Consider the following 11,116-nt stretch of genomic DNA (forward strand, 5'->3'; position numbering starts at 1 on the left):
ATAGATATATATATATATTTAGATGTTTAGATGTTTAGATTGTTTAGATTTAGTTAGCTTGTTTCTTGGATTCAGCAACAATTCTTAATACATTCAAGATATCTAATGATTTAATACAATCCATAGCTGCTAAAGTTGATTGAATTTCTTCTTCAGTAGGTTGATTATCAATTAAATTTTTCAATATTGAAAGAAACAGATCATTAGTTATTCTTTTAATAGGGAATTTTTTAATATCTTTTGAAGGCAATAATTTCAATATTGAGTTGTCAGTCTCAACAGTGGCTTCCTTATTATCCTTTTCATCATCACCTTCCTTATTATCATTGGTAGTAGTAGTAGTAGTAGTATCCTTCTCATCAATAATCAATGAATATTGATATAATTTTTCAATAATTTCCACAATTTTATCCCAATTTTTCAATTTAAGATTATTTTTCTTGATTATTTTAAATAAAACCACCGTTGATAATTGAGCTTTAAAATCACGACCAAATGAACAAGCATAATCACTAACATAAATTTCGGTTTTATTATCTAATTTGACTTCAGTAATTAAAATTTCATTAAGGTTTTTAGGTGTGTGAGTTAAAGTAGTAAATTTAATTAATTTATCAATGATTTTTCTAATTTCAGAATGTAATTCAAATTTTAAACAAATTTGAGTCAATTTATAAACATAACCAATTAATGTAGTTATAACTTGATCTTCTCTAGCATGATGGAAAATATGAAATATTGTTGATATTATTTGTGGGAAAACCAGTGATAATAATACTTTATCAACTTCTTCAATTTTAATATCACTAAATTTTGGAATTGAACTTTGGGTTGTAACAACAATATTATTCCAAATATCATCAAACCATTTATCAGTACCATGATGTTCTTCTGGCATAATGATTTCTCTACTTTTAATGGAAAAATAAATTTTCGAAAGATACCATTCAGGGAAATCTTGTCCATTATAAACACCACGAAGATTTCTTCTATATTCATCTAATGCCATTTGTTTTTTAACTTGAGGATTATGAAGATCAGTATTTAACATGATTATTGAATAAGATAATATAAAAACTGAATCCTTATCAGGGTAAACTGCTTCATTGATATTATTCTCAATGGTTGATTTGTCAGGATTAATATGATCTTGACCTTGACATTCTACATATCTTTCAGCAAATCTTTCAACTACTCTTTCAATTTGTTGTGATTCACCTGGTAATCTAAACGTTTTCAACAAGACTCTTAAAGCTTCATCTACTCTCATATCATGGAAATCAAATAAATCAATAAAATGACCAAATAATTCTGAATTACTAGGTTTAGCTAAAAACTCTCCCAAAACTTTTTTATTTAATCTACCTGATTTAGAAAAGAAAAAATTGGCTATTTCTTTTAAATCATTACCATCTTTAATAAACCCATCAGTTGCCAATTGTTTAACTCCCAATTTAGGATTTTCATTAAATAATTCTGTACATTTGATAAAAGCAATTTTTTGTTTTCTTTTTTCAACAAGATCATTTTTTTGTTTAGTTTCTTTAAATTTTTTACTTCTTTCATTTATTCCAGAAATGAATGAAAGTACTCCTTCTAAACATAATGGTGGAACATTATCAGTAGTCATAAAAGCTGATTCTGGTAATGATAATCGACATAAGTATTGTAATATATTGATTGCTAAATCTGATTTTTCAAAATCACAATCATAATCAATAAATAAATTGGTGAAAAAACTTGGTGATCTTATCCATAATAAACTTAATGATTCAATCAAAATTTCTTTAGAAATTGGATTTCTAAATGACATTTGTGATGATCCTTTCATTTGAATTTCTGATTGTGGGAGAATCGATTGGAAAATTAATGATATTGATAATTCAAATTGAGGTTTACAATGTTGATCTAAAACTATCGTGATAGTAGTAAACAATTTCAATGAAGCTCTCAATAGAGCAGGCGATTCCGTTGTAGTTATAATCAGTAAAACATGTTTAGAAATAGGATCAGTGACTAAATTCAATAAAGAAGGATGTTTAGGAATTTCCACTCCAGCAACTTCTATAGCGGTATTTATTAACGATAATGCAAAAACTCGAGTACTTTCCATATGTTGATATTGATTAGAAGGAGAAATCATTGATACTAAAATCCCCAAAAATTCATTAATACAAATAATTCCATAAGGTTCTTCATTGGAATATACATCAAATTCTGTTTTCTCTTTCAATGATGATGATGATGGGATGTTTTCGATTGGTGGATTTTCCTGTTTTTCATTTTGCACTTCAATCATGTCCTTCGTTTCGTCCTCAACTGGTTGTACCTTTAGTTGTTGATCATCTTCTTGTCGAGTGTCTTTTGGTTCTTGGTGCTTTTCTTCTGATTTAATTTCATGGATCTCATCCACCAAAATATTCTCTCTCCCGGAAATCAGATTTCTTGGACTATTTATTTCTGTTGGAACATCAGTACCACCTATTCTATCTTCAGGTAATATTGTATCAGAAAAATTAGTTTGTAGATCATCACCATTATCTAATTCTGGATCAATATCTTTTAATTTACTGAAAATTTCCACTGTCATTGAATCCATTGACATTTCTGCTGCTCTTCGTAAAACTTCACTCCTTTTCTTATTACATGCCAATGATAAACAAGTTTGAACAACTTCCGAAACAACATCATTAGGTAATAACCTTGATAATTCATCTTCAATGATTCTTTCCAATAATCTTAACACTTTCAATAAAACAGCGTCATCAGAATTTTGATCAGCAGCTTCAAAACGACAATGAGTTAAAGATGAAATTATTTGAATTAATGATGTTTGTAAATTTTTCGATTTAAATGATATAATGTCATAATTTAAAAATTTTGAAATGGTATTTAATGCCAATTCAGTGATATATCCTGATGTTGATGAAGATTTAATAACCATTAAAAAAGGTTGTAATAATGTTAAACTATCAATATCATAAATGTTTTTGGTGTCAATTAATATAGATTTTAATTGTAAAAATGATGCAAGTAAAGGATTTCCTTGAGTAGTAGAAGGCTTGCGAGATGAAACTGCGATATTTGTATTAGCATTGGTACGATCAAGATTAGATGGTTTGACACCTAAATTATTCGATGATCCATTTTGCTCGCCTTCAGCACCTTCATCTTCTTCATCTTCTTCTGCATGCCCCTCCTCTTGTTCATCATCATCGCCAAATATATCACCTGATGAAAATAAAGCTGCTGCACCACTTTGAGCCCAACGATTCAGTTTCCTCATAGCTGATGCCATTATCATGCATTCATTGATTGCTAAAGTGATTGGATCAACACTAACTAAAGTTGTCTTGTGATGGTGTACATTGGCATTTCTAAGTGGTGGTCTCCCAACAATACTTAGTGGAGTAGAAGGTTTAGATATTTCCATAACTGTATAGTACTGGCTACGATCTTTGTCAATGTTGAATGCTTGAATCAGTTCCAATTGTTGTTTGAAATAAGTGGAAGGAAGGGAAAAACTGTCTATATTTCTAACTTGTAAAAATGTGTATTCTATAAATCTTCCCCTAGTGTATTCTGAAACCTTTTAAGAGTGAATTGATAAACCTTTCTTGTCAGACAACGCTATTGCAGTAAAGTTCTTGTACTATAATAATAATAATAATATATTTGTTGGTTGTTATTTTTTTGTTGCTTGAATGTTATATTATATAAAATTTTGAGGGTTAAGTAAATAGTAATAGTAGTAAGTTGATTATGTAATATAAGAGAGACGTGAAATTTTTTTTCGTTCTTTTGCTTTTGCTTTCTTGTCTTTGCTGTTCTTTTCTTTTCTATTTTTTTTTTTTTTATTTAGTTGGACTCAACCTCCCTTCCTTCCCTCTTTAAGTAATATGTTCTTATGTTACAAAATCTCAATTTATTCACTGACTCACTTACTTGCCGCCTAAAAATGGCAATCTACCTTTTTTTTTAAAAATCAACTATCGATTCACTTATACTGTCAAAGTAAACACTCTTGGTGTATATGATTAATATATAAGGAGAGGAGTTCAAAAGTAGTGTAAATTACATTTGATATAAAGGTCGTGTGCTTTGTGTAGTCACGTGATCAACCATGATCAAATTAAACGTTATTGGAAACTATCTCTGTTGTTCTGAGCATTTTAGAAGTAGCAGTTTGTAACGAGGTATGTTAGAGTACGGTAAGATCATCCTTTGACTATAGTTTAAGAATCTGAATTTATTTTGCAGTAGATTTGTCATGAATTTATAATAAAAAATATCACCACGCCGACAGGCTACTTATTATCAACCTGATATTGCTCAAATAAACCCGTATATACAATTTAGACAACTTTTCCTAATTTCAGAATAAATTACTTCTCAATAGCTGTCCGTCTATACGGTGTAGGTATTAATGATTCAGTATAATTCTATACAATTGGTGCTACCACTTTCTATAATTGTGTACTGAATATCCAAATTTGTGTGAGCATTTTTTTTTCCTCTCTCCCTCTCTCCCTCCCTCACAGCCAACAAACCAAAAACTTTCATTATCGTTGAAACCGAAAATTAACGGGAACAAACTATACCATCACCTTCAAAACTAAACAAACAGACCTTTAAATTATTTATACATCTTCGTCTCTTCCCTATTTACGAAAAATGCCACGTTTAGAAGAATCAGAAATCAAAAAATATTGGCAAATTTTCCAAAGTTTAAAACCACAAAATAATAAATTAACTGGAGATCAATTGAGTTCAATATTGAAGAATTCTCAATTACCACAACAACAATTATCAGCAATTTGGGAATTAAGTGATATTGATAATGATGGGAAATTAGATTTTGAAGAATTTTGTATTATTATGAGATTAATATTTGATGTAATTAATGGGAAATTACCCAATGTCCCACAAGAATTACCATCATGGTTAATTCCTGCTAGTAAATCAGCAATTATTCAAGCCAATAAAGCAGTTAATCAAGGAAATAATAACTTCGGTGACATAGATGATGATGAAGATGATAAATTGAGTAATGATTTTGATTGGTATATTTCACCTACTGATAAATCAATTTATGAAAAAATTTATGATTCCAAATGTGATTCATTTGGTAGAATCAAATATTCTAGTTTGAATGAATTATATAATGGATTAACTAATGTTCCTAGTAGTGAAATATCATCAGCTTGGAATTTAATCAATCCTAAATCATTTGAAACTATAGATAAAGATCAAACATTAGTTTTTTTACATATTTTAAATCAACGAGAAAATGGTAAAAGAATTCCTCGTGGAGTGCCTGCTAGTTTAAGAGCTACTTTTTCAAAAGAAGTACCAAATTATGATTTACTGGCTCAAGCAAAACCATCAATTTCAGCAACTACAGAAACTGGGAAAAAATCATTTGCAGAAAATTATCTTAATAAAATTGGTGGTGGTGTTGGTGCGAGTAGTACAATTAATAATGGTAGAAATGAAAAAGGAACTGATTTTTCAGCTACTCAAGGTACTGATTGGGAAGAAGTTAGATTGAGACGAGAATTACAAGATTTAGAAAGACTATTAGATAAAGTCCAAAATGATACTAAAAATCAAAAAGATAATTCAAATAATAATCAAGACAATAATGATATGTTAATTAAATATGAATTTGAACAATTACTAAAATACAAACAAAATCAATTAAATTCCACCACCAACGCCAGCAAAAATTCTACTGATTTATCTTCAGTAAAACAAGACATTGAAGAAATTCAAAATCAAGTCAATACATTACAAGAATTTTTAACTACAAAGAATCAAGAATTATTAAAATTAAATCAACAAATTGAATCATTAAAATAAATAATTACTATTTATAATTATATAATATACAAAATTCATTTTCTTTTTTGAAAAAAAAAAAAAAAACTTTTACGTTTCGATTACTTCTTTTCATCAGATTCTTTTTCAGGTTCTGGTTCAGGAGTAGGTAATTTAAATGATTCAGGAGTGAAATCTTTACCTTCACCAACTGGTTCCCAAACAGAACTACCAACGGTGAAATTTCTCCAAGCTTGAGTCAATTCTAATGGTTCATAAATAATTCTTTTCTTTTCTTCATCATATCTAACTTCAGTATAACCAGTAGTTGGGAAATCTTTCCTTAATGGATGACCTTCAAATCCATAATCAGTTAAAATTCTTCTTAAATCAGGATGACCTTCGAAAAAAACTCCAAATAAATCATAAGTTTCTCTTTCAAACCAATTAGCACCATTAAATAAAGGAGTAATTGATGGAACTGGGGTAGTTTCATTGGCATAAGTTTTAACTCTAATTCTTGAATTATGTCTTACGGATAATAAATTATATACAACATCAAATCTATTAGTTCTTGAAGGATAATCAGCAGCAGTAACATCCAGAACTTGTTTAAATTGACATGCAGTATTATTTTTTAAAAATAACATTGTTGGTAAAATTGCTGATGGAGCAACATAAATAGTCAATTCATCTTTCCAAACAGAAAATTGTTGAACATATTTAGGTAAACATGCCATAATATAAGTACCAAATTTATGTAATTCTTCAATTTGAACTTTATATTTTTCAGTAGGATTAATTAATGGTACATAATTTTCTTCTAATGATTTTTGTCTTGGTAATTCATTCAAATTTACTAAATCTTCTTCATGAGCTGATCTTCTAATAGATGATCTAGTGAATGGTCTCAAGAATTGAACTGTTGGTAATGATCTTTTAAGTAATGTTCTTGATATCATGATTTGAAAAACAAAAAAAAGTATATGTATGGAATGATGACAGGGAAAGGGAGTCAAGGAAATAAAAATGTTATATAAATGTAATGAATATGTTAGATTGATGGATATGGTTCAAGACTAAAAACGGGTAGGGAATTGTAATGTAATTATGGATCTCTTTCCTTTGTTTTTTGGGAGGTTTTCTTTATCTAATGAAACACTTCTATACTATGGATATTGTCACCAAGAAAGTTATTTTGTCTCTATGTGTTTACTAATTCAGAAGAGTTTATTGAAATTTTTCTTTCTCTCATTCTCACTCTCACTCTCTCTTTGTTAAACTTTTGGTTTGAAATTCTTGCAATACAATTGGCTCAACTTTTTTTTATAAAGAGAGGAAAAAAAAATTGGTACTGGTAGTGTATTAACCAGCACTATACAACTTTCAATAATACTAATTAGGTACTTCACTTTGCTATCTATGAAGATAATTGAGATAAGTTGTTAAAGCACAGGATATATATACCTAAATCAATATATCAGATCATTTCTATGGATGCCAAGTTTCATGAAAGTCATCATTGAAAGCTATCTATTGGCGTGTGTACTTATTTACCAGATAAAACAGTTATGCTTGACTAGTTAAACAAAGATAAAAGATATACTAATGGAGAGTGTTCAGTTGATCTAATTGTCAAACGTATCTCCAGCCCACTTTCCGGCCAAATACCAACTGTCAGCATATTTCACAAATTTTTTGGGAAACCAATTGTGGCAAATTATGTGTTCATTTACATAGTCGTGGTTGCAAGTATTTACAGGAAAGTGCAACTGATACCAAGCAGACGCCATTTTCTACAAGAACTTAATCACTCTATCGTTTCCTGGGTGGGATATAATTCAAGGAACATCAGGGCTTTGAAAAGTCCCTTCAATCTTATGATTATTGAGTACGTTCGTTTTCTAGCCAATAGAGAGAATTTGAATATGGTTAATCAACGCATGACTCCATTAAAAAGTTTTTCCGGTTTCCGATAATTCTACATCTTGTCTAATATCAAAAATCAATAAATATAAAAATATATATGTATTATAATTTTTTCATATCATTTCGTACTTACAGCAAAAATATAAAATAAAAAAATAAAAAAACACCAACATCAAGTGGGATTAATAATTTTCTTCTATGCTCTTACAATTTTGGTCTTGGGTCCAATTTCTTGAAAACGGATTCAATGGCAGTAGCTTTCATCATGTTACCTTTAACCTTCAATTTACCGTTCATGAATAATTTTTGACCGTTAGCTTTACCATTAGCCAATTTAACGAAATCAGCATCTTTTAAAAGTAATTGAACATCACCTTTTGGAACTGAACCTTCAACTTTAGTCAAAGTACCTTCTTTTTTCAAGTCTAAAACCCAACTTTGATCTTTACCTTCTTTGTTCTTTAAAGTAATGACAATAACGGCATTGACACCTTTGATAGCTTCTTGAGCCTTTGATTTGTCTTGTAAACCTTCGTTCAATTCTTTGAATAAAGCGGAAGCGTTAAATCCATCAACTTCGACTGACATTGTAGTTTATAATATATGGGGGAGGGAGGGAGGTTTAATTAAATAAATAGATTTGAAATAAATTCTTCAAGAATTCTCTAATTGATTAAAGAAAGAAAAAGAAGAAAAGAGAAAGGGAAAGGGAAATGAAAAAAAATAAAGAATTTCTGGGGAGGGAAATTAAATTGATATTTATATAGAATTAGAGATTCCAATTCCAATTCCAATTTCAATTTCAATTCTTAATATTTAATCTAATTTATCGAAATCATATGAAAAAAGAAAGTAGTGGTTTAGTGTAATCTGGTTCAAAAAAAAAAAAATATACAGTACGTATGTAATATTAGTTAGCAGTTAGTAGTAATAGTTGTTTGTTCATCGGTTGCTTTTTTTTTAGTTTTCTTTTTCTCATTCTTTTACCCCAACATATTTTTCCCTCTCTTCATTTGCTGCTTCTGCTTCTTGGTATAATTGGTTATTTTTAGTCCTGTAGTATCTATATGGTCTATATAGTAAATGTATAAGTAAATACTTACGTTTCTCGAATGTCCGAGGGTTTTGCTTACTTGCTTATATTGAGTGATGGTAGTCTATATACAGGAAAACTCCAACCAGATGACAAGGAGTTATCCGTAGTGTACATTTTGTGACAACTCCTAAACTACTACTACCACCATTTCCCCCCTCCCTCCCTCTTTCTTTTTCTTTTCCCACCTCCACATTTTTTAACCACACAAAAAACCAGCGAACAACAAACAATAGTTAAGATAATAAAAATTTCATGTGACATTTTCCTAATCAGGTAATAAATATCTCGATTTTCATTTCTATATATTTTATACTCAACCATTGTTCAGGGCCTCGGATGAATGATAGAGATATTAGCATCAACCACCCAGATCAACAATATTTATCTACATTTATCATCTCCACCACCACTACCCCCAAAATATTGAATCCTGGTTTGACATCGCGTGTAAAGATATTGATTGTCTATATTCAATAACTAAACATGGTTGTCTTTGAGGGGTATGTATTTGCGTTTACATCAATATGTTTTTTCTAGAATTGACGTTACATCTATATAACCAAATTGACTATCACGAGATTATCATGCAACAATTGAAAGGTTGCAAAATAAATCAGAACTTTATCCACAAAGTATATCTGTTTCAACGTTTTGATAATAATAATACTGTGTATTTTTCATCGTTATCTGAAAATTACTTTTTTTTTCTAATAACTACTACCCCACAATATTAAAAAGAAAGGAAAGTAAAAAAAGATCAAGAGATCCTTTTTCATGTGGTTTTGTAAAAATTTCGTCATAATTATTTTTGTTTGTTACTACTTCTTCTTCTTCCTCTTATTATTATTTGATTGTTGTTCAATTCCCTTTTTTAATTTTATCTCCTGTGATTGCATTAATTCCTACAGTGAAATTTGGGGGGGGGCGGCGACGGAACGGAGTTGAATTGTTTCCCATCTTGTTTTTAGCTCAACGTACACGCACAAAGAAAAGAATTTTTGCCTATCTTTGCACGTGACTAGAACTAAATTGAAGAGGAAAGAAAAAAAAAATATCTAAACCTCATCTCGGAATATTTTCAAGATCCAGTTACGTGAGTAAATCAATCAATCTGTTAAACCTACTGACCATTGTAATGTCATTCAATTCTAACGCATCTAAATACCAAGCAGAAAATACTGTGGATAAATTATTTTCAAATATACTACATACTTCCACGACTTCTAAGTCAGTTTCAAAGTCTAAATCAAAATCAAAATCAAAACCAAAACCAATCTCATCAACTCAATTACTTGTGAATCAACTACAATCAACAAATACTACTGCCAACAATAATAACACTAAAAGGAAAAAACATAATAATAATAAACGAATCAATAAAACATTATTAGAAGAGAAAAAATTTTCAAAATTTATTAAATATAATCATATTAAACAAAAATCAAATAAATCAGAATTAGATGAAAAATATTTAAATAAATTAGTTCGGAAAAATATCAATTCATTAAATAAAATTAATAAAATTGATGATTTATTAATTGATGAAGAATTAAATCAAATTAAACAAGAATTGTTAGAAGAAAATGAATTTGTTGGTATGGGTGGTGGTCAACTTAAAGGAGGTAAACGATTACGTAAAAAATTGTTAAATAATACTAAGCAAGTTATTGATGAATTTGATGGATTTGGAGAGATAAGCAGTAGCAACAACAACAATAAGAAGAAGAATAGCTCATATCCTGGATTAACTCCTGGATTGGCACCAGTTGATTATGAAGAAGAAGATAATGAATAAAATAAAGTAGATGGGCTTTAAAGTTAATGATGTAAATATGTGAAAGTTTAATAAGAGATGATGATGGTTGTGGGATTTAATAGAAAACATTTACACACGTGAAATATTATATCTATTATAATTTAAAAAGTGTATAAAACAACATATTGTCTCATTCTTTATTTAGAATCATATAATGATTGTCTTAAATCAATAGTCAATTTTCTGACAACTCTTTTCTTATCATCTAAAGCAGGTAATAAATCATTTAATAATTTTTGTTTATTAATAATATCATCAAATTTTTCAATTATTAATTTCAAATTCTTTAAACTTAATACTTTAATATCAATATTCGATTTTGATTTCCCTTTTGTTGTTGTTGCGGATGTAATTAATTCAATTAAAATTGGGATTAATTCAGTAATATTCTTCTTAGTCAATAATGATGAATTTGTATTGATGGTGGCGATGGTATCTTTTTCTTTTTCTTTTTC

General features: G+C 29.0%; 6 protein-coding genes across 6 annotated transcripts; 2 read left to right on the plus strand and 4 right to left on the minus strand. All coding sequences in view use genetic code 12, as the record gives it.

The window, feature by feature from the left end:
- Window positions 1-49: 49 nt before the first annotated feature.
- Window positions 50-3,433, minus strand: GEA2 (Arf family guanine nucleotide exchange factor; the record flags this gene model as incomplete). The annotated part of the gene is made up of 1 exon (XM_716691.2): window positions 50-3,433. One exon carries the CDS (start codon window positions 3,431-3,433, stop codon window positions 50-52), a length of 3,384 nt encoding a protein of 1,127 aa, XP_721784.2.
- A 1,241-nt stretch (window positions 3,434-4,674) lies between these two features.
- Window positions 4,675-5,862, plus strand: END3 (End3p; the record flags this gene model as incomplete). The annotated part of the gene is made up of 1 exon (XM_716689.1): window positions 4,675-5,862. The coding sequence occupies one exon, from the start codon at window positions 4,675-4,677 to the stop codon at window positions 5,860-5,862; it is 1,188 nt and encodes a 395-aa protein (XP_721782.1).
- An 80-nt stretch (window positions 5,863-5,942) lies between these two features.
- On the minus strand, window positions 5,943-6,782 carry ALI1 (Ali1p; the record flags this gene model as incomplete). The annotated part of the gene is made up of 1 exon (XM_716688.2): window positions 5,943-6,782. One exon carries the CDS (start codon window positions 6,780-6,782, stop codon window positions 5,943-5,945), a length of 840 nt encoding a protein of 279 aa, XP_721781.2.
- Window positions 6,783-7,953: 1,171 nt separating this feature from the next.
- CAALFM_C301420CA (uncharacterized protein) lies at window positions 7,954-8,337 on the minus strand (the record flags this gene model as incomplete). Its single annotated transcript, XM_716687.1, has 1 exon — window positions 7,954-8,337. The coding sequence occupies one exon, from the start codon at window positions 8,335-8,337 to the stop codon at window positions 7,954-7,956; it is 384 nt and encodes a 127-aa protein (XP_721780.1).
- A 1,643-nt stretch (window positions 8,338-9,980) lies between these two features.
- CAALFM_C301430WA (uncharacterized protein) lies at window positions 9,981-10,640 on the plus strand (the record flags this gene model as incomplete). Its single annotated transcript, XM_716686.2, has 1 exon — window positions 9,981-10,640. The coding sequence occupies one exon, from the start codon at window positions 9,981-9,983 to the stop codon at window positions 10,638-10,640; it is 660 nt and encodes a 219-aa protein (XP_721779.2).
- A 158-nt stretch (window positions 10,641-10,798) lies between these two features.
- CAALFM_C301440CA (uncharacterized protein) lies at window positions 10,799-11,106 on the minus strand (the record flags this gene model as incomplete). Its single annotated transcript, XM_716685.2, has 1 exon — window positions 10,799-11,106. A coding segment is annotated over one exon (308 nt), but the record flags the coding sequence as incomplete, so codon positions are not given.
- Between the last annotated feature and the right edge of the window lie 10 nt (window positions 11,107-11,116).

The sequence above is a fragment of the Candida albicans genome, chromosome 3 (genome assembly GCF_000182965.3).
Source record: "Candida albicans SC5314 chromosome 3, complete sequence".
NCBI lineage: Eukaryota > Fungi > Ascomycota > Pichiomycetes > Serinales > Debaryomycetaceae > Candida > Candida albicans.